Source organism: Hylobates moloch, unplaced genomic scaffold (assembly GCF_009828535.3).
Source record: "Hylobates moloch isolate HMO894 unplaced genomic scaffold, HMol_V3 SCAFFOLD_1, whole genome shotgun sequence".
Classification (NCBI taxonomy): Eukaryota; Metazoa; Chordata; class Mammalia; order Primates; family Hylobatidae; genus Hylobates; species Hylobates moloch.
Window position 1 is genome coordinate 232,523,860 of NW_026652276.1, and position 24,284 is coordinate 232,548,143.

At 36.3% G+C, this 24,284-nt stretch overlaps 1 protein-coding gene across 11 annotated transcripts in view; it reads right to left on the reverse strand.

Moving 5' to 3' along the window:
- KMT2C (lysine methyltransferase 2C) overlaps positions 1–24,284 on the reverse strand; it is a 312,192-nt gene that overhangs the window by 60,413 nt on the left and 227,495 nt on the right. For 9 of the 11 annotated variants that reach the window (XM_058428262.1, XM_058428277.1, XM_058428284.1 and 6 more), the window contains 6 exons: positions 12,384–12,512; positions 10,192–10,311; positions 8,024–8,154; positions 4,128–4,308; positions 787–891; positions 402–449 (listed from right to left, as the gene is read on the reverse strand). In XM_058428262.1, the coding sequence (XP_058284245.1) occupies positions 402–449; positions 787–891; positions 4,128–4,308; positions 8,024–8,154; positions 10,192–10,311; positions 12,384–12,512 (714 nt within the window). The remainder of the gene's footprint in view (positions 1–401; positions 450–786; positions 892–4,127; positions 4,309–8,023; positions 8,155–10,191; positions 10,312–12,383; positions 12,513–24,284) is intronic. The other 2 variants (XM_058428289.1, XM_058428278.1) reach the window with 1 other exon arrangement.

Below are 24,284 nucleotides of genomic sequence, written 5' to 3' on the forward strand. Positions count from 1 at the left end.
CTGTAGCTCACATTTGTAAGAGTCACATGTAAAAGTGGTTTATCATCTACATTTTTTTCATGCTTTCTCAATATTATTACTATTAAAAAGTAAAAATTTAGTCTGTTCTTATTTGATCTTATATTAGGAACTAGCTCTACAACATTTAGGTAATATTACAAATCACATATTAACAAAAATAAAATTATTCATTAAAGAAAAACTACTGAGAAAGTCACCCAAAGCACAGTACAGCTATACTATGCTTTAGCCACACACAAAAAGGGAAAAGCAAAGTATGGATTAGTGACAAATTAGCACTACTGATAAACAACATGCACCTACAGGTTGTTTCAGCTGAAATCACTATAAAAAAAGAAGACTACTTCTAGTCAGCCGTCATCCATTGCTCAGTTTCTTACCAAATGGAAAAGGTGAGCTCTCAACCTGGAAAGTGCATAAATCAAGACCTATAAGACCCAAACCAAATAAAATGGATGATTACCACAGGAGCAGGAAGTGAGGGAAAATACAAACAAAAGAAGAAATAAGATACAGCAAGACTTTAAGGCAACATGCCTTAAATGTGATGCAATTAGAAAGACAACAGAAATTAACTAATTTGCTATACCCCTCCTAAAGCAGGAAAGCTGAGGTAGATCAAATAAAATGCTGAGTTCTTTAACAAAGCCAAAAACAAAAACAAAGTTACTGGGAAACAGACAAAAGGCTAAACTTGTTCCACACATCATACACCTCTCGCTCACATCAGAAACCAGAAAAATGGTAAACAGTATTCATATATACCTGAATGATCAACTGATTTTGCTAGATCATCTGAAATTATTCCAAGAATGTCATCATCTGTGTTTAAAACTTCAGAAATATCAGCTAATGGGTCATCAGCAGGACCTAAATATAGTAAATATGTTTTTTTAAATTTCAGTATTTTCTCAGATATTAAGCCATTTGCTAAAAACCTAGAGTACAGCAGATACTGAGTGAGGCAAGTGCTAGAATAAAAACCTGAGACTCTTAATTTTACAGTAAAAATTTTTCATAGCAAAGGAGATAATGTTTTGAATTACAAAAATTTACTAAAAATTCAGACTATTTTGTCTTGTGACTAATGTATATTGAGACAAAATTTAAAGACCTGTAGGCAATAAAAGTGAAACAGAATAAATGCTGTAAGAAACAAAGCAAAAAAAAAAAAACAACTTTCATTAAGAAAGTGGCATGTCTAAAAGTGACACTGAGAAATTAAAACACGGTAGGAAAAGTTAAAACATGAAAGACAAACCTATCACCCTTTAGAAATTCCATATGGAGCACAAGCCAGGTACCATCTAGTAACTACTTCCAGCTTTGCTGTTCATACTGATTACTCATTCACTCATTTATTTAAAAAAGTATTTCACTACCCACAGGACTGTGTCTATGGATCACGTATCAGGCATTGCCCACTCAGCAATGACTGAAACAAAGTGCCTGCCCTCGGAGGGCTTACTTTCTCGGGGTGAGTTAGTAAATAAATGACATCACTGTAAGTGCTATTTAAAGAAAAAACAAGGAAAAAGGATTAAAAATAAGCTGCAGGGATGTTGTATTAGACAGAGTGGTCTATGGAGACCTTTCGGAGATGACTGAGCATAAAACTAAATGAGGGAGTAAGTTATATGCACAAAGATGGAGATAACCCTCCAAACTAAGGCAAAGCAGACATAAAGCCCCTGGGGCAAGCCGGGTTTGCCAACAAGAGAGGTCAGAGTGGTAACAGTAAGAAAAACTGTGGTGGGGATAAAAAAGAGGCAGCTAGGGCAAGATTATGTAAGATTTTAGAGATCATGGGGAAGACTGGGTTTTATTCTGAAGTGTAATGAGTTGTTGGGAAGCTGAAAGATAGGAGATGACTAATATTTTAAAGGGAACATACTGGCTGCTATATGCAGAGCAGATGAGGGGTGGGAATTAGAGAGGGGCTGGCAAGATTAGAAAAGGGCACTGGTGCAGTCTGAGAGGTGAGGTGATGACAGCACCAGGGTTCTAAGGAAAGTTGAGACAAGTGGTTGGCTTTGGGACGTATTTTGAAGGCAGAGACAAACGTGGATGAATGAAAGGGAAAGAAAAGTCAAGGAGGATTCTAAGGGTTTGGGGCTTAACCAAGAAACTATTAGAACTCTTGTTTAGGCTAGCTTTAATAATTATATTAGTCATTCAGTAAAGAGAAACTGAAATTTTTAATCCATCTCAAGTAAAAGGGGGAGGAAGGCATAAATGTAATATTCCAGGTCAAATACTTCTGTCAAACAGTCTTGTTCCCATTATATAGTTTTCAAAATGTAATTCATATATAACATATCACATTAAGTTTTACATGCCCAAATATCCAGGAACTTTTTAGAGAAAATTATTTCAATAATGACAACACTGCAGTTCAAAGAAAAAAATCCTGGATAATTTTTTTAGGAGTCATATAGCAGTTTTTTGTTTTAAAGTAATGGAATTCTACTATACAATTATAACTAATTTTTTAAAGACTGTTTTACAAGTTTGCCCCTACTTAAAGGATTTTATATCTGAATAAATCATTAAAATTGATATAACAGGCTATAATGAATGACAGGTTAAAAAAAGCCTTTAGTCATTAATTTTCCATTATAAAGTGAAAAGAGTGGTTTAATTGCAAAGAACAATTAATCTAGGTTTTGAAATGGGTATATTTTTCTAGTCCTCCAAGTTTTGGCCTTATTGTAAAACTGTTCTCTCTTCAGTATTTTTGTGGAAAAAATAATCAAATAAAGAAAAAAAAACTTATATCAGTATCTTTCTTATAAGTTCTCTGTCCAATTTCATTCCTTTTCCTTTTAAAACTCAAGTGCAAAGAGCTCCTATTTAAGTCTTCAAGTGGCTAGTTATAATAGTTGTAAGATATACTTTATCGTAAAATATCCTTTAAAGGACCCACAGGTCTTTCATTATACATTATTTTTAACAACATACTGACGAGGACAAGAGCAGGTCAATACTTAAAACAACAGAATTAAAGTAGGAGTTAAAAAATATGTAAGATTGAACAAACAAGAAGCAGGACCTCACTACCAACAGTGAGGCAGACTGGACATGCACATGTGTCCAACACGGGGTTAGATTGCTTCTAATTATTTCAAAAAGTCAAAATCAAAAATAGCTGTCAGTATTTCAATTCAGGATAATGCCAAGTTAATGAAGCATTAACTACTTAACATAAAAAGTCATTTTTCAGTGGAAGATTGCTTTAAAATTGTTTTTCAAAATGAGTTTATAAAATTAACTGAGTAACAAAAGCAATCAATGGTAAAAAAGGAAGCTTACCAGAAGAACAATGATTTACAATTGACAGAACCATAGGGGAGAAGCGGGAGAAACACTGATCATGACACTTACTACCCAATGAGTTAAACTCCTAGAGCCTTGCTGACATTGCTGTAACTCTGTAAATATATCAAGTTCTCATACCTTTCTCTGATTGTTAATAGCTCCTATAGGCACTGCATTTAGGATAATGGTTCTCAACCGGGGGTGATTTTGCCCACCAAAAGATATTTGGCAATATCTGGAGATATTTTTGATCATCATGAGGCCAAAGATGCTGTTAAACATCCTTCAATACACCAGAAAGGCTCCCTCCCACAACAAAGAATTACTGGCGCAAACTGTCAGTAGTAAGAAACCATGACCTAGGGCAATAGACTTCACTGTAGTAACATAGTATGCCAGCAAGTTCCCAACTACCCCCACATCCATTTTGGTTTCTCTGTTTTGAATTTAAGCTGTATGATTAACAAAAATCTATCTTAGATTTTTAGTCAAAAAGTCACTGTTGGCCAAATTATAACCCCTCACATTGCCCTCAGTAAAGTGTAAACCAAACGTTTTCCTTCACAACTCTTGATGTTGGCACTAGTTACACAGGTAAATTAACTTGCTACATCTTATACACCTGTCCACTTAAAATAGCTCCATTTACTGAATGTAAGTTATACTTCAATGCAGTTGATTTTTAAAATGCATATGAGGCCAAACAAAAACATTTCAAAAAGATTTAACTGAAAGGAAGATGTATGTTATATGATATAAAGAAAGTATCTGTGAATAATTCTACATACCGTGAGTTCCAGATTTTGTTGGAGCCGAGGATGAACTAAGTAGTGGATCTAAGGAAGGATCCAAGAAACCTGTGTTCATGTTTGTTTTATATGAAAGCTGAGCTGCATCTTCTGATGGATTATCTAAACTTATCTTGCTTTGTCTACTTGTATCTAGAAGATCTTTTCCAAAGAAAGCTTCCTAGATGAAGATAAGCACATATAAAAATGGTTAGTTAGAAAATTCTAAAAAGACAATAGATTATTCTGTCATGGTTTTTGACAAGGAAGCAGAAATAACAGAAAAGGTTTATATTTAATAATATAGAAACTGAATACAGAAGTATAAAAAAATAGAAATATCCTGTCAATTATTTTATATAGATTCTCCTTAATTTAAAAATAAGATTTTTTTGGTAGCTTTACTAGAGACAAAATTATGGAAATAAAACCACACAATTATACCAAAGATTTCTAGAAACTGCAGAATAGCTTTATGAATATTATTTTTATAGATTACTTGCAGAGGACAGCATAAGACTCTGATCTACAGCTTTAATATTTACTTCAGGTAGATTTGTAATCTATTGATTCATATAACCACACTTACACTATAAGACTACTTACACCATCAATCTGAAAGAGAGTTTTATAGTCAGTTTAGCCATACTATGTGTGCAATATTTACAGCTGCTAAAGGCTTCTGGTTTTCTATTTATTTACACATATTAACATTTTTCCATTTCAATATACTTTCAAGCTGGGTTCCTTACAACTCCAAGATCTCTCCAAAATTTCTCAAAAACCAATACCAAAGACAAAAGGGAAGCACAGGTCCACCCCTTTACTCAGCTTCAACCCAGGAACTCTGCTTTAGTCTATATCCTACGATGTGGTCTATCTGGAAAAAGGATCCTGCATACAGGACAATTTTGCAATACAACATTTAACACATTCTTGCCAAACATGCACAAAAAAGTTCACTGTAGCATATTTTGTAATGTCAAGAAGTAAAAATGGCCTTAATGTCTATCAACAGGCATAGAACTAACCAAATTATAGACACCTACATTACAAAATACAACAATTTTTAAAAAGTATATAGTTCTATGTTATCAAAGAAAAAGCCCTAAAATACATTACTAAAAGAAAGTTAGTTGAATTATACATACAGTAAATTATAAAATACAGGTCGGGCACGGTAGCTCACGCCTGTAATCCCAGCATTTTGGGAGGCCGAGGTGGGTAGATCACTTAGGCCAAGGAGTTAGAGACCAGCCTGGGCAACATGGCAGAACTCTGACTCTACACAAAACACAAAAATTAGCCAACATGCCTGTAATCCCAGCTACCTGGAAGGCTGAGGCACGAGAATCACCAGAAGGCAGAGGTTGCAGTGAGCTGAGATCACATCACTGCATTCCAGCCTGAGTGACAGAGTGAGACTCTGTCTCAAAACAAAATTAGAAAATTCAAATCAAGACGATTATAAGTTTGCAAAACTAAATTATAAAAAAGTTTCTGAAGGATAAATGCCAAATTATTAACAATACTACCTTCTGAGAAAAGAGACTGGGAGTGTGTGAAATCTGGTGGAGGTAATGATGTATCTGATTTGAAATGTTCACATTTTAAATGAAAAAGTTGTCTCACTATGAAAAATCTAAAAATCGGCCGGGCGCGGTGGCTCACGCTTGTAATCCCAGCACTTTGGGAGGCCGAGGCGGGCGGATCATGAGGTCAGGAGATCAAGACCACGGTGAAACCCCGTCTCTACTAAAAATACAAAAAAATTAGCCGGGCGTGGTGGCGGGCGCCTGTAGTCCCAGCTACTCGGAGAGGCTGAGGCAGGAGAAAGGCGTGAACCCGGGAGGCGGAGCTTGCAGTGAGCCGAGATTGCGCCACTGCACTCCAGCCTGGGCGACAGAGCGAGACTCCGTCTCAAAAAAAAAAAAAAAGAAAAAAGAAAAAAGAAAAATCTAAAAATCCACAAAACTAGAGTACCAGGCAGAAGAGGATTCATTTCTTATAATAAGCAATGCTTTTATCATTAGAAAAAATGATGAACAGCAGAAAGCATTTTAGAAGTTTAGAAGTCATTTATTTAATGCCTTCAGTATAAATTTGAGAATCTTAGATCATCATCAGCAAAAATTCTAATGACTCATGACTTTACTGGTGTTTATCAAAAACTGTGTCACCCTTATTAATTTAGTGGGTTTTACATTCCCTATATAACATAAAGAGGTGGCTCCATCCACATCGTCCCTAAAAGTCCAAGAAAACAGTACCATTAAAAAGGCCTCCCTCATATCACACATACAGACACACACTGAAAGTTACTGATGTGCAACAGGGGAACAAGACAGCCCAGGAGACTAAGATCACAGCACTAATTGGGAAATTAGACCTAATAATTTTAAAGACTCTTTTGCCAAAGTATTAAATGGCCAGTTTTCATACTTGCATAAACACCTAAAGAAAGCTTCTTAAATTTATATTACACTTTACAGAAGGATCAATAGGAGGAAAGGCAGGTTGCCATCACAATATTCCTAGAAAGGACTATTAAGAAGGGAGGTAAAGGGAATCCCAGGAGAAAACAACAACAAAGATGTAAAAAAAAAAAAAAAAAAAGGTAAGCCAAACTATAAATGGATTTTTTTCCTGACCAATTAAATGATTGTTTAAAAAAAACAAAGGTGCAAACCTAGGATATAAGAGATTGAGGGGAAAAACATCTATGAAGGATATACAAAAGGTAAGGCACAGGTTAGGCACTTTACATACATACTCTTACTGAACTTCTGAGCATTTCTGAGAGGCACTACTATGTCACAAATGAGGAAACTGAGACACAGAGATGTTAAAGAGAACAAAATCACGCAGCTAACTGGTAGTGGAACGGTATTTAAATCCTGACTTTATAGGCTGAACTCTAACATGAACACTGCCATTAAGATTCTAGTAGCTACGAAAAAGAAAATCGAGGAAGTTGTATGTTAGTTGAAAGGCAACGTATTTTAAAACCAATTAAACTAGTAATACCTAACTGGAAAATTGATGTAAAAAATAAATACAACTCAGGCATTGAAAGGTTATCTAGGTTATCTATGAAAGCCATAGTTTCTTAGGAGGAACAGATCAGATGAATAGTTGTCTACACTGAAATTAGGATGGACTCTCAATGATAGTCTGTTCCAATTCAATTTTAACACATGAAGAAATAGAGACCAGGAAGGATGAATAACATGCTTAGGAATTTACAATTAGTTAGATGCAGAGCTAGATATTTAATCTCAGTACAATTTCTAATATTGAGCTGTTTCCGTATCACATGGCCTTAAACTCTGACTTAATGTTTATAAGATGAACTAGAAAAAAAATTTTTTTGTAGTCTACATCTATCAAACATAATTTCTTCATACTGAAAGGTATTTTTCTGATGTGTATTTTGGAAAACAAAAAGAATCTCTGGTTCTCCAGGCCTCTAAAAGTGGTTAATGATTATTAAAGCTGTAACTTTGGCTAAAAAGCCTATCTTTAATCAATGAATATAATTAATGTAACTTGTATTGGCAAAGGAAATTTCAACAGAACTTGGGTGTGGGGTATACATAGCTATCAATGGCTTGGAAGATTGAGTTTTTCCTATCGCAAAGTGTCCTTGTTACATCTTATAGAATACTTACAAGTGAACAACTGGGATTAAAAAAGCAATTTATGACAAGTATCAAAGCACACAAAAAAGTAAATTTAATTTTTATGGACCCCTGGAAGGTAAAAATGCCATTTATGATGACTAAATGAAAACAAAACAAGTAAAATATTAACAAAAACAACAAACCTATGTTTTAAAACTCAATACATTTCCTCAATTAACGAATCATGTAAAATAATGTAAAGCAAAATATTACTTGTAAATAGGCAGGGAAAGTTTCTTCAAGCTTATTTTTCCTTTTTCGGTATCTCTTCTTTATTTTTTCAGTGCTTTCAGTAACAGAAACAGATTCATCAACTAAAGTATCTGGTAACTGCTCACTCCAGCCTGAAACAACAGTCACATTTATAAATATGTGGCATTTAAAATTTCTAGATAAACCCACGGAAGGTAATTTTATACCTTACCAACATACACACAGTTTCATATAAACAAACAAGCTTTTTGAACAAAAAATCTCAAATCAAGTTTGTTACTTTTAAGTGCCGTAAAATTTTCATTTCATGTCTATTTAGTATTAGCATGTTTCCTATTTTCTTAATAATCAATTTCTTTACAAAGCAAAAACGTATTTATTTAAACATATTTTGTTAAAGAGTAAAAAATAATAATAATAAACACCCAAAGCTCATGAGTATGAGGAAATGGCAACTTATAAACTATTAAGGGAAATTCTGTGGGTATAACTTTTTTGTAGGGTGTATTGAGAATACTCAACAAAAACCTTAAAGAAAAAGTGTGTCCTTTAATACAGCAATTCCAAGTTCAGAAATTTATTATAATTTGTACGATATACACATTGTGAAAACATGACTATGAATATGCTAATAAATATGCAATGAACACTCATTCTTGAAATCAGAAATGGAAATAAATTTGGGGACTATGAAACTAGCAAAGAAAGAAGGACACAGCTTAAATTTGACAAACAATCAAATGATATTCTCAGATGCTTCATAACGGCAGGGCAAATGGCACATCCCTTCTGAAAATCAATATGGGCACTCTACCACCAGACTACATTAAGTGAATTGACTCTTCTGAAAACTAGAAATAGACAAACATTTTTTACAACAATCTTTTTAAATGCACCAGTAACCTAGCCAGAACATAAGGAATCCATGAAAAACAAAAATTAAGGTAAATAAGCAAAAAAGTAAAAGCTCTCCGAAATTTGCTGAAATCCAACGACCTCAAACTCCAATTTTCAGAGCATTGTGAGTAACAGGGAATAGAAGACAAAGCTTAAGGCCTCTCTCCAAGGCAGACAGCCAGAGATGACTTGCATAAAGGTGAGTCCTTCAGGGACTCCATGCTCAGGGTCAGTTTAATAAGAAATAGACCTTCACACAAACCATCACTCGCCACCTCCTGCTCACCACCAATAGCAAAAAAAAAAAAACAACAACAACAACAAAAAAAACACTCCTGGCTGGATGCAGTGGTTCACGCCTGTAATCCCAGCCACTCGGGATGCTGACGCACGAGAATTGCTTGGGACGCACGAGAATTGCTTGGACCCGGGAGGCGGAGGTTGCAGTGAGCTGAGACGGCACCACAGCACTCCAGCCTGGGCAACAGAGGCAGACTGTCTCAAAAACAAAATTTGTTTTAGATATCAGCTGGGCTCACATTTGTAATCCCAGCACTTTGGGAGGCTGAGGCAGGAGGATCACTTGAGCACAGGAGTTCTAGACCAGCCTGGGCAACAAAGTGAGACCCCGTCTTTGCAAAAAGCCAAAAAATTAGCTAGGCATGGTGGTGTGTGCCTGTGGTCTCCAGCTACATCAGAGGCTGAGGACAGAATTGCCTGAGCTCAGGAGTGCAAGGCTGCAGTGACCCATGATTGTGCCACTGCATGCCAACCTGGATGACATAGTGAGACCCTAAGATTAGATAGATAGACAGACAGACAGATAAAAATTGAGGTGCACTGCCACTTGAGAATTTCAAATTATATGATAAGTAGCTAAAGCAGTCAAAGAAAGGCTTTGGAGATGACCAGAAAGTACCTTATGTAACTAAGACATTCAGTCCCTAAACCATTTATATTTAAATATAGAAAATATATTTAATGATTTGATACAGGAAAAAACAGCTTGTCAAAAAATCTCAAAAGAATAAAGTCTATTGGATTTAAACCATTTCCTTATCAAACCTGATTGCTGTATTACAGATATGAACTCTATATGCACTCAAATCCTTTCATCAATAAAAGGCAATAAGACTCTTATTGAGAAACAGTAAGAGGCAATAAGCCTCTTATTGACTGTAACATTATTTAGGATAGTTCTTTCCAATAGAAATATCAAGACCAAGGGGTTACATGAAAAAAAAAAAAATTTTTTTAAGTCAGTACTATACCATCATCTCTGCAAGGTAACTGCTCAGAAATAGAGCCTGAGGAATCTTTTCTGATCACAGATCTTTTGGTTTTCCCTTGCCCAGTTCGACTTCTTTGCCGCACCATAAATCCACCAATACCTATCCAAAAAAGAAATTGGGTAAACTGATAAATAATTTCTCCCTACATTTCCACAGTACATAGGATAAAACTGCTTTATCTTGAATAGGAAGTCATTTTCCAAAATTAAATCTGTGCTAATCTAAATCAATAACCTGATTTTTAGGTAAAATAGAAGTTAAAAACAACCAAAAAAAAAAAAAAAAAGGCAAAGCCACTGTTATCACTTATCAAACAGAATACAAAAAGACCTGTGTGCACTTCCTCTTCTAAACAGTATCAGTGTAAATATCAAACACTAAGTTACGCTGGTTTATCTATTTGACAAATATTAGTAGCTCATACACCAAATAACAGTCATGCACTGCATAATGATATTGGTCAACAAAGGGCTGCATGTTAAGGCAGTGGTCCCATAAGATTACAATGGAACTGAAAAATTCCCACCATGTACAGACATCACCGTAGTTATAACACCATAGCACACTTTATTTTTTTAAATACATTTAGCGTACCATACAGCCTAAGTGTGTAGTAAGCTATACCATCTAGGTTTGTGGAAGTGCACTCTATGATGTTCATACAACGATGAAAATGCCTAATGATGTATTTCTCTGAACTTAAGTGATGGATGACTGTGTCTGTATATTAACCGGCTAACTGGTACATTAGCTGGAGGATAGAAGACACAAACTACCTCGATGACACAAATATTCTTTGACTGATATGATATCAGGGGGATGGTGTCTGGTACTCCAAGACATGAGAGCATTTATACATGGGACACATAGAGCCCTGTGGTTAAGAGCATGGAATCTGGAGTCAGACTATGTAATTCTGCTTGCTCACTAAATACTTCTCAATGCCTCAGTTCTTTCACTGGTTAAAAATGGGGGTAAGGCAAAGCAGCTTCTCATACATATGTTAAAAGGACAAATAACATAAGTGAAGTGCTTAGAATAGAGGTCTGATACACAGTCAACACTATAAGCTTTTGTGAAATGATATTGCTGTCTAGCAATATACTCTGTGACCTAATGGGTCCCTCAATTAGAGGGTTGACTTCCATGTGAGGCAGAGGAAAAGAAAAAAAACAGTAAATACAAGTTCCTGGAAGAAATCTGCAATGTGTAAAAAAGTACACTTGTAAGCCTCATGATTAGGAAGAAATGAAATCATTTTCATAAAATGATTTAGAAGCAACTAATCTTAGGTCCTTATTGTAGATATGACCTATTTAAAAGACAGGTTATCTTTTAAGGTCTCACGGAATACGAATGAAGTAAGAAAGTTCTTCCTTATATATCAAAAGGGATTTAGATCACTCTTACCAATAAAATATAAGCAATCAGAAGCATAAAGATTGTACGAATCCAATTTAAAACCTCATTGGTAAACAGACATTAATAAACTGCCTAAGGAAAGCCTACTCAACACCTGTGAAAAGCGGGAAAATAATTTTTAAATAAATGCATAAAAGCCTACAACTTCTGTATTGTGACAATTTCAATAATTTTTTCCAATAAGGCAAATAAAACTGACAAGCAAGACCGCCTTTCTCTCCACTCCTGAGGCAGATAAGAAATGAGTGTTTAATCAGTCATGGTTTTTAACTGGACTATAAATTCTAGGAGCCATAATAACTCTGTCTTGTTCCCCTTCACACTGTATACTTACTGGCACCCCTGCATAAACACTGAAATAAGTTTTTTCAAAAAAAAGATAATAGAAAGTGAATACAGAAAATTAAAAGCGTTACAGAAGTACACATCCAGAGGAACTATATAAATGGCCTTCGAAGTCCAAGTATGAAGAAAAGCCAATCTAGTAAAGCATTTAATAAAATGGTTAACATTTGGGATAAGGCATTCAATAATGATTCATTGTGAAGTATTCACATATTCAAAATAAAGAACTCTTGAGCTAACAAGTCATATTCAAATAGTTTAGTTCTTTAATTTCTATGCACATATTTTTGTTTAGACAGTTCTCAATCCTGAATATTTAATTTTCATTGAAGTCTTCAGTATTGTATTTTTCTTAAATTAACCAAGTGTTGATGATATTGAAATGTCTACTTCAGGCACTATACCTGGTCTGTATGGTTTCCTTTTTCTCTTTTTGACACCATCTGTTCCTTCCACTCCCTTAGTTTCATCATCCACAGCTTCCCGCTCAGGACTAGATTCTGATTTTCCATCACAATCCATAAGTTCTCCTTCTGGAAAAAAGTAAATATATACACAAAACTGGAAAAATCTATCAAATATATAATCCCTACATAATGGGGAATACAAAGTAGGGTTGTTGCTGAGCCATTTTAATTGTACATCCCTGTTGGTAGGGAAAGTATGAAAGGAGATAGAAGAAGCCCCAACTGGTTGTAGAAATTGTGCTGCTCAGTGCAGTGTTCCCATGAAATAAAACAATCAGAGAAGGGGAACACAGAACTCAGAAAGAGTTCTGTTAAGTGCAATCCATTTGCACTTAACAAATTCACTTGCTTTTTATTATGTCTTCAGGTCCAGGTCTCTAGACTAGAACTCTCTTCTGAGCTTCAACCACAGCTACAATTGAATATTAACTAGTTACTGAAAACTGTATATCCAAAATGAACTACTAATTTAAAATAAACTTTCTCCTTTTTCCCATGTTACCTATCATCATTAAAAGGCATGGAAATGTAACCTGGAGAAGGCAGAGGCCTGGAAGACCACCTTAATCATTCCTAATCTCTTTCCTCCTACAATCAAGACTCCTCAATACCTCTGAAATGCATTTTATCACTCTCTACTACCATCTTGGTCCAACCTCAGATGACTCACTATTAATACAACACGCTCCTATCTAGTTCCCCACCTCAAAGCTTACCTCTCTCCAATCAGTTCTTTAAATTACTGCATAAATGATCTTTCTATAAATATGTATCAATTTTCTGCTTAAAATCCTTTCATGTCTTCCCAATGCCCTCAAACTTCAAATTGCAAGGCCCATTACAACAGTCTCCTGTAAACTTTCCTGCTTCATCTCACTCCCACCAGTGAACTACACTCAGTTCTTTGAATGTATCAAGCTCTTTCTTCCACTATCTTCCCCAATTTCTGCCTTCTACCTATCTTTCAGGATTTATTCTAAAGTTCACTGTATTAAAGAATTCCTGATATTTAGATAAGATTATGTCAAACAGCTGTATGCTCCTATGTATGAATGTCATGCTTCATTTTTATTGGTTCTTTAAAATCTGTGTCCCTGCTAGACTATATTCTCCATGAGAACAGGTACACAGATTTTCTTAGTAACAGATGTATTGTTAGTAGGATACCTAATACATGTTCAATAAACACTTCACTGAATTAGGTAAGTGGAATGCTTGGAGAATGCTATTTTAGATAATGCTATTTTAACACTATGGTAATCAAACTTTTCCAAGTTATATATGCTTTACATTGTACTATAGGAAAAAGACATGTTTATCAAATACATTTTAAAATCAAGTTGTTAACTCCTTCAATATTCTCAGTATTAGAGATGACATTTCTGTAATGGCATGAACAGGGTATTTGTCTTTCGTTTTTTATTATATTTGGTCTATATTTGAGGCCAATTCCGTAACAATCTGATAATGGCTATGGACTTATGACTAAACCATGAAAAGTAAAGTTTATAGGCCACGCACGGTGGCTCATGCCCATAATCCCAGCACTTTGGGAGGCCAAAGCAGGTGGATCACTTGAGGTCGAGTTCCATACCAGCCTGACCAACATGGTGAGTCTCTACTAAAAATACAAAACTATCTGGGCGTGGTGGTACACGCCTATAATCCCAGCTATTCAGGAGGCAGAGGCAGGAGAATTGCTTGAACCCGGGAGGCGGAGGTTTCAGTGAGCCAAGAGCGTGCCATTGCACTCTAGCCTGAGCAACAACAGTGAAATTCCATCTCTCAAAAAAAAAAAAAAAAAGAAAGAAAAAAGAAAATTACTGAAAAAAAAACAAGCACCAAAGATGACAATACCAATTGTTTACCTTCAAATAAACCCACCTAAAAGTTTATGACAGGGAATTTTGGGTTAAGGTGGCAGACTAAATTCATATATTAAAATTACATTCTCCTGAAACCCGACTAAAAACACACTGAAATAATCTATTTTTAAAAGATAAAATCAAGCTGTGGCATGGTGGCATGCCTGTAATCCCAGCTATTTCGGAGGCTGAGGTGGGAGAAGAGAATTGCTTGAGCCCAGAAGGTTGAGGCTACAGTGAGTTATGATCACACCACTGCATTCCAGCCTGGACAACAGAGAAAGACCCAATCTCCTTAAAAAAAAAAAAAGACAATAGGAAAGGAGAAAACTTAACAAAGGCAAATTCTCAGTTGAGAGCAGAAAGAACTGAAAAAAAGAATCCAGTTTATAACAACCCTCAGAAGGCTGAGAAACTAGGAAAACTGGCTACCTTTGGAAATAAGTGGGAGAAAACCGAAGCAACAAGAGATTTAATTATCTGCAGAAGTCATACTCCCTATACCTGCTTCCTAGGTTTACACACTGAGAAGCTGCTACTCTCATTCGTGGGATGTAGGATTCCTGGGTGACCTTAAACGGAACAATGGGATGAAGATTGAAAATAGGACCAAGAAAATATGGGCATACTAAATGTGGACAACCCCATCCTGTTCCCACTGCCAGACCCCACGTTTCCCCACTAAATTCTCAGAAAGCTAGCAGCCAGATCTCCAGCCTCCAAGTATGAGGTTTGAAAAGACTGTTGTGGGGAACCTGATCAGTTCAAGAAGAACATCTAAAGATACTGAAACCAGAGGGTTCACCAAATGGTCAGCACAAATCACCCCACTAAACTTACAAATCGACAAGCACCACCACATACTCAAAGCTTTCTAATCAACTACTTAATTCCTTTTTTTAAAAATAAAAATACTATCTACCCAGTCTCCATCTTTAGTTCTTCACTTTTAATCATGCATGTACCATAAAGATTATCTGATGAGGTCTATAACAAGCTTGTCCAACCTGCAGCCAAGATGCTTTAAATGCAGCCCAACACAAATTCATAAATTTTCGTAAAACATTATGAGACTTTTTATGAGTTTTTTTTTTTTTTTTAAAAAGCTCATCAGCTATCGTTAGTGTATTTTATGTGTGGCCCAAGACAATGCTTCTTCCAATGTGGGCCACGGAAGCCAGAAGATCTGTAACACCCCTGATTTGTAACATAAAAGACAGAGACCTGAGAACATAAAAGACAATTTGGAATTAACAGACTAAGGTAAAGAAAAAAAACCTTAAAAAAGATTAAAATCCACTGAGGGATAATATCAGATACCCATGAGGCAAGAATAGGATGCTACAAAAGAAACATTCAAAGGAAGGAAAGAAAGCTCTTGAAATAAATAACTGAAATAAAAACAAAACTCAGTAGAGGAAGATAAAATAAGGACATGAATTGGAAAGGAACAGAAAAACTGAGTACATTTCACATCTGAAAAGCAGAATTCTGGAAAAAGAGAGGGAATTGTTATCAATAATATAGTTCAAGAACATTTCCTACCACTGAAGGATATAAGATAGCAGACTGAAAGAGACCACTCAGTGCCTAACAAAACAGATTTTAAAAATCAAAAATAGACAAAACAGACGTTATCCTCATGAAATTTTAGAACACTGAGGACAATGAATTTCCTAAAATCTTAAGAGCTTCCAAGAAAACACAGGTCACATAGAAAGAACCGAGTTCTTCACATACTAGAAACTAAAAGACAGTGGATCAATTGACTAAAAATGATAAATGAAAATGTATTTCCAATCTGGAAAATATCAGTCAGGTAGGAAGGTAAAATAAAGACATTTTCAGAAGTATATAATGCCCAAAACTTACCTTCCACACATTCTCTGTCAGGGAGCTATGGAAGATACGTTCCACCCAAATTGAGGGAAGAAATAAAGAGAAATTCATGAAATTGCAGAAAACACATGTAACACAGGAGAGAACAGAAGATGATCTCCAGAATGATGTAGAGGAAATCCCCAAATTAATCATATGTAATGGTTTGTGGCCAAGGATAGCACTGGATCTAGTACAAAGACCACCTTTCACCTGAAACAATGCACACGAGGACAGTAAAAACCAAGAGAGCACTTTTATTGATGAGGTTCATAGTGACACCAGTAAGAATACATGTTGAGACAAATGGCATAAAGTAGCACATACAGTGCCCTAACACAAGTGGTATCACTGAAGGCTAAAGTCTCTTCTAACCAACATCTTCACAAGGGCCTTCCGATTCCCACAGGCTGCAATAAAGGAAAAGACTGTATCGACCAGGCACAGTTTCTCACGCCTGTAATCCCAGCACTTTGGGAGGCTGAGGCGGGCGGATCACGAGGTCAGGAGAGAGAGACCATCCTGGCTAACACAGTGAAAACCTGTCTCTACTAAAAATACAAAAAATTAGCTGGGCGTGGTGGGCGGGTGCCTGTAGTCCCAGCTACTCCAGAGGCTGAGGCAAGAGAATGGCATGAACCCGGGAGGCAGAGCTTGCAGTGAGCCGAGATTGCGCCACTGCACTCCAGCCTGGGCAACAAAGCAAGACTCCGCTGAAAGAAACGAAGAAAAAACAGAAGAGATGAGACGAGACGAGGACAGAAAGACAGAAAAGAAAAGAAAAGAAAAGAAAAGAAAAGAAAAGAAAAGAAAAGAAAAGAAAAGAAAAGAAAAGAAAAGAAAAGAAAAGAAAAGAAAAGAAAAGAAGAAAGACCGTATCACCCAAATATGAGAAATTCTCCCATATATACATACTTGTGTCTAGATGACTAATCTCTGGAAAGTTATAAGAAAACACTGGTTCTTTCCAAGGAAGGGATGGCCAAAAGGTAGACTAGTTTAACATTGTTCACTCTTTTTAAGACCTTTGTATTTCTTGTATCATGCACAGGTATTGCCTATTCAAAAACAAACCTACAACAGGGAAAGACTGAAAGCTTTTCTTTAATATCTGGTACGAGGCAAGGATGCCTACTCTTAACACTTATATTCAACATAGTCCTAGCCAGAGCAATCACATAAGGAAATAAAAGGCATCAGCAGAAAAAAGGGGGTAAAATTATCCCTGTGTGCAGATGACATGATCTTGTATGTAGAAACCCCTAAAAATTCCAGTTACTAGAATAAATGAATTCAGTCAAGTAGCAGGATACAAAATCAATATACAAAAATCAGATGCATTTCTTTACACCAATAATGATCTGAAAAAAAAATCAAGAAAACATTTCCACTTAAAATAACATCAAAAAGAATAAAACACTTAGAAACAAATTTAATGAAGGAAGTGAAAGCTTTATATACTAAACACTATAAAATATTGACAAAATAAACTGAAGACACACAGCCAGGCATGGTGGCTCACGCCTGTAATCCCAGCACTTTGGGAGGCCAAGGCAGGTAGATCACCTGAGGTCAGGAGTTCAAGACCAGCCTGGCCAACATGGCGAAACCCTGTCTCTACTAAAAATACAAAAATTGGCCAGGCAGGCGTGGTGGCAGGCACCTGTAATCCCAGCTACTTGGGGGGCTGAGGCAGCAGAATTGCTTGAACCCAGGAGGAGGCGGACGCTGCAGTGAGCTGAGATCATACCACTGCACTTCTGCCTGGGCAACAGAGCATGACTCTATCTCAAAAAACAGAAAAAAAACTAAAGACACAAATAAATATAACGATATCCCCATGTTTGTGGATTGGAAGAATATTGTTAAAATGTCCATACTATCCAAAGTGATCTACAGATTCAATGCAATCCCTATCAAATTTCCAAAGGCATTTTTCACAAAAATAGAAAACACAATTCTAAAATTTGTATTAAATCATAAAAGACCCTGAATAGCCAAAAGAATCTTGAGAAAGAAAAACAAAGTAGAAGGTATCACACTACCTGATTTCACGTTATATTACAAAGTGATAGTTATCAAAACAGTATGGTACTGGCATAAAAACAGACACATGGATCAATGGAACTGAATACAGAGCCCAAAAATAAACCCAAGCATATATTACGAGCTAAGTTTTGACAAGTCCAATAAGATACAATAGAGAAAAGATGGTGTCTTCAATAAGTAGTGGTAAGAAAACAACTAGGTATCTATATGCAAAATAATGAAACTGGACCTGATGCCTATCTTACATATCATACATAAAAAGCAACTCAAAATGGATTAAATACCTAACACCTGAAACCATAAAACTCCTAGAAGGAAATATAGGAGAAAAACTCCTTGATATCCTCCTTGACAATGATTTTTTGGATATCACACCAAAGGCTCAGGTAGCAAAAGCAAAAATAAGCAAGTGGGACTACATCAAGCAAATAAGCTTCTGCACAGCAATAAAAATAAAAATAAAAAAATAAAACCAGGGTAAAAAGGTAGCACAGGGATTAGGGGAAAATAGTGGCAAACCACACATCTGATAAGGGGTTAAAATCCATAACATATAAGGAACTCACACAACTCAGTAGCAAAAAAAACCCAAATAACTGGATTTTTAAATAGGCAAGGACCTGAATAGCCATTTTTCCAAAGTCACGCAAATGGTCAAATGGCATATGAAAAGATGCTCAACATCATAATCATGAGGAAAATGAAAATTAAAACCACAATAGGTATCATCTCATGTCTCTTAGAATGACTATCATCAAAAAGGCAAAGACATAAGTGTTGGTGAGGATGTGTAGAAAACGAAATCTTTGCACACGGTTGATAGGAATGTAAATTAGTATAGCCATTATTGAAAACAGTATAGAGGTTCCTTAAAAAAAAGACAACTACCATAAGATCCAACAATGCCTCTGTTGGGCATATATTCAAAGGTAATAAAATCAGCATCTGAGAGAGACATCTGCACTCCCACATTCATGGCGGCATTACTCACAACAGCCAAGATATGGAAACAAACTAAGTGTCCTAATGGACAATTTACTTACCCATTCAAGGACAGATGAATGGATAAAGAAATTGTGACGTGTGTATATACATATATTAAGTCCTCCCTTAATGTCATCAATAGGTTCTTGGGAACTGAGACGTTAAGCTAAATGAACATACAGCAGGTCCTCAAGTAACACTGTTTCCTTCAATCTAATTTTGGTATAATGCAAAATGGAAAAAAAAAATCAGTTTTGTCATACCTTTTTCCCGTCTTAACCAGAGTTTCTAAGAACTTACTGATGACAATGAGGACCTTAACTATACAACAGAATACTTAGCTTTAAGAAAGGAGATACTGCCATTTGTGACAACATGGATGAACCTGGAGTAAAGTATGCTAAATAAAGTAAGCCAGACACAGAAAAATAAGGTACGACCTCACTTAATAAGCAGAATGGGAGGCAGGGGGGTGAGAAGCTGAATATATAGAGAGTAGAATGGTGGTTATCAAGGGTCTGGGCGTAGGGGATGGGTGGCATGGGCAGAAGTAGGTCAGAGGATACAAATTTGCAGTTAGGTAAGACGAATAATTCTAGAGATCAAATTAATACACAGCATGAGAACCACAGTTAATAATATTGTGTACTGAAAATTTGCTGAAAGAGATTTTAGGTGTACACACACAGAGAGTAACTATGGAAGGTAAAGGATACAGACATTTATTTGACCACAGTAATCATGTCACTATGTATAGAAAGCATGTTGTATACCTCAGACATGTATAATAAAAATAAATGAAAAAAAAAAACCATATCCTACCTGCCAAAAACAGTTTCAAATGCATTATGTCTTTGGATTTAGCAAGGAATTCACCTTTGCAGGCCCACTTACATACAACATCATAAATATACCAGGTGATTCATTGTACTATTCACAGTAAAAGATTGAAAGAAACCCAGAGGTCTATCAACAGGGGAAAAAACTGGTAAATTAAGTTGCTTATACTTCCATACAAAGGAATATTTGCAGCTATAAAAAAAGAAAGACAGTAAAAAGTAGTAAGACAAAAGGAACAAAAAAAAATATATGTACACACACACACAAAATACACACACACACACACACATTTCCTTGTACATGCATAAAACACATCTGGAAGGTTACACAAGAAACCTCTGAGGTTTCTGGAGATGTCAACTGGGGGCATGAAGGCAGAGGAAAGGGAGAGACTTCACTGTTTACCTTTTTATTATTTTCCAATTTTAAATCATTTGAATGTATAACTTGTCTAAAAATCAAATTTTAAAAGTTGAGAGAATTAACATTACAGAAAGTAACAAACCTCAAGGAAGCAGCCACCTTCACCAGATGGATAGTTTACCTCACTCTTCCCACTCTCCAGTAGTTACTGAATGCCAGTCTCCTCCCTCCACTCAGTCTGCCCCACCTGCTGGCCTTCTAGAGCCTCAGTGCAGTCCTATTCCCACACCTCCGAACACATCCATACACTGTGATGGTCGATCTGGGACCACCAGTTGAGAGGAAATGTGCTGTGTTTCCATTCTTGAGACAAACAGAGTGTTTTTATTTTATTGAGGTTTGGGGTTTTTTTCTTGCACTAACAGGGTTTCTAGATCCCAGTAGGTGAATGAGAAAGAAGTATGCTTTTATTGCATAAGGAATTTGTTTCTGATACACCAAAGTGATGATGTATGACTTTTCTTAAAGAAGTGGTTATTAGAAGAGTTAAAAATCAACAAAAACAAAAAGTCATAGGTATTGTTCTAATACTCCAGGAACATCACAGTTTGGATTCTGTAGATGTGTGTAATACAATGTGTAATATTACATTCTGACAACCTCAGGTTGAAAACTGCACAGCTGAAGATCACTTATAGTCAATACTAGTTTTCAAATTTTAATTTTAAATTCATCAAGTCTCTCCCTAATGTATTGTACTTTTTAATAAAGGAAACTGTCAGATATGCTATAATACAGAGGGAAAAGTTTATATACTCTTTCATTATAATTTTTCCACAACTTCCAAAATGAAGAAAAAGACATGGAAACATTAGGTTCAGAGAATAATTGTGGCAGACAATTCCCTCATCCTAAAAGTTCAATTACCCCAACACAGGCATAATTTCTTACTAACTCAAAAGGAACTGAATTCACATATAAAGACAAGCGTGGGATTCTGTTGAGTTCTGTTGGACACAGAACACAATTGCTGAAGCACTGGTTGAGCACTTGTATTCTAATAGCTCACGGTTACTGAGCACTCCATGTGTGGGAAGAGCCAGTGCTGGGTGCCTGGCATGCATCCTTGCACCTCATCAGCACAACTAATCTATCGGCTCATCCTGGTTCACCCATTTTATAAATGAGAACACTAGCATTAGAGAAGTTAAAAAAATTTGCCTAAAAACATCCAGAGTAGGTTTCATCATTGCCCACTACTTTATAATGCTTTCCCAAGAGTACTGAGATATTATCAAAACACGTTAGTGAAACAGTCTAAAACATCACAAATTTTAGGTTTAATACAAAATACCCAGAAAAGGGCAGCGTTATTAGAAATCTCAGCATAATGTAATAATAAGAACTTATGATGATTGTATTCTTTTCCTATTTTTTCTCCTGTAAAGGCATATGAAATACCATAAAACTTATTTTAGGGGTGTGTGTGTATGTGTAGTTTCAGGATAATATAATAATCTAAAACATTTTTAATATGGCAAAATGTGACAATACTAAATTTTTAAAAGGGATTTTTATTTAGCAAACAGAAAGCAAAAATGTTGTCCAAGTAACATGCATTTATTTTATCCCTAGGAATGTACCTTTCCTTCTGCAAAGGATGTGAGATCCTGGCACGTAAATGACCATGAGGGACTAGTCATGAAAATACTGTATATTCAATTCCTTAAATTCTAAAATTGTCTTAGCATTTAACATCCAACACACTAAACAATCTTTTTTCATATTCAATAAAAATAAGGACAAATCAGTAAATTCAGATGGGCTATTTTATCACGTAAATTTTAAAAAAACAAGGGTAATTTTTCAACTGATTTTCTTTTACCCTGATACGAGTCAATGAGAAAATATGAAATTGAAACATATCACCATTTCTCAGTGTTTACAAGTGGTAGTCACAAGGAAAACCTTCCAAGGTCTTTTGTGTTGTTTTTAAAAGGTATTATAATCTCATAATTTGGGAAACAATGTGTACTATTATCAAGAAACCTTTCATATTTTGTGAAATGGAGCAGTTCCCAAATTTAAGAGACTATGGAAACCTTTTTCAGACATTTTTTAACATCCTCAGAAATGGAAATTCTTGTTAATGCTGATCTGATCAATTCCTCCTAAGCATACGGACTATTTCTTTGCAAACTCCAAGCCCCCAAATCAAATTACCTGTTCAACTGTATCTGAAAATCAGTTACATACAAGCATCAGAAAGTGTTTCTCCCGGTAACACAGACCCAAAACACACCACAAAACAAAAATTATCAAGAACATACAAAAGGTATATCTTTTTATTTATTTATTTTTTTTTTTGAGATGGAGTCTCACTCTGTCACCAGGCTGGAGTGCAGTGGCTTGATCTTGGCTCACTGCAACCTCTGCCTCCTGGGTTCAAGCAATTCTCTGCCTGTGCCTCCCGAATAGCTAGGATTATAGGTGCCTGCCACCACGCCCAGCTAATTTTTGTATTTTTAGTAGAGACGAGGTTTCACCATGTTGGCCAGGATGGTCTTGATCTCCTGACCTCAGGTGATCCACCCGCCTTGGCCTCCCAAAGTGCTGGGATTACAGGCATGAACCACCGAGCCCAGCCACAAAAGACATACCTTTTCAAAGCCACAATTACCTCTCACCTGGACCACTGTTTCTCACTGATCTACCTGTCATAACTCTTGCACCTAATCATCTACTTATATCATAGGAGAGTGTTCCTCTTAAAATATAAATATGATCATGGTGTTCTTTTCAGGAACATTCAATGGCCTCCCATTCCATTGCTATTAAGCACAAACTACTGACACATCACCTTATGGTTGTGTGAGATATACTGAGCCGCCCTTCTTGTCCTCACATCTCTCATCTTCTCACCTTCTGACTGTCCCCTCTGCTCACTCTGTTGGTCTCCACAACACTCTTCAAACATGCTCAGCACAATCTCACCCAGAGCCTTTACACTGGCTTCCTCACTGTCTGGGATGCTCTTCTCTCAGGTAATCAAGTGGCTCACTCACTCACCTCTTTAAAATCTGTGCTCAAATACTGCTTTCTGTTCATATGGACCCTAAACACCCGTCTGTACTTCCAATTCCTTTTTTTTTTTTTTTTTGGAGACGGAGTGTTGCTCTGTCACCCATGCCGGAGTGCAGTGGTGCAATCTCGGCTCACTGTAATCTCCGCCTCCCAGGTTCAAGCAATTCTCCTGCCCTGGCCTCCCGAGTAGCTGGGATTACAGGTGCATGCCACTGAACCCGGCTTATTTTTGTATTTTTAGCAGAGACCGGGTTTCACCATGTTGGCCAGTCTGGTATCGAACTCCTGACCTCAAGTGATCTACCTACCTCAGCCTCCCAAAGTGCTGGGATTACAGGCATGAGCCACTGTGCCCGGTCAGCCAATTCCTCTTAATCAAACTTTATTTTTACCATGGGACTTGCCAAACACATTATAATTAACTGATTTTTTTTTTAAGAGTTGGGTTACCTAATGTTAAAATATAAACTCTATGCAGAGAATTCTACCTGCTTTGTACACTGATATGATTTCCAACATCTGACATACAGTAGGTATTCAATAAATTCCATTGTCTCAAAGCCAGCTGCAGTGGCGCATGCCTGTAGTACCTGCTACTTGAGAGGCTGAGGCAGGAGGATCACTTGAGCCCAGGAGTTGGAAACCAGCCTGGGCAACGTAACAAGACACTGCCCCTTAAAAAAAAAAAAAAAAAAAACTATGAAATAAAATATAATGGAACAGAAATAATTATCACTTCATTTCTGAATCAGTTGAAAATAAATAACCGCCCCAA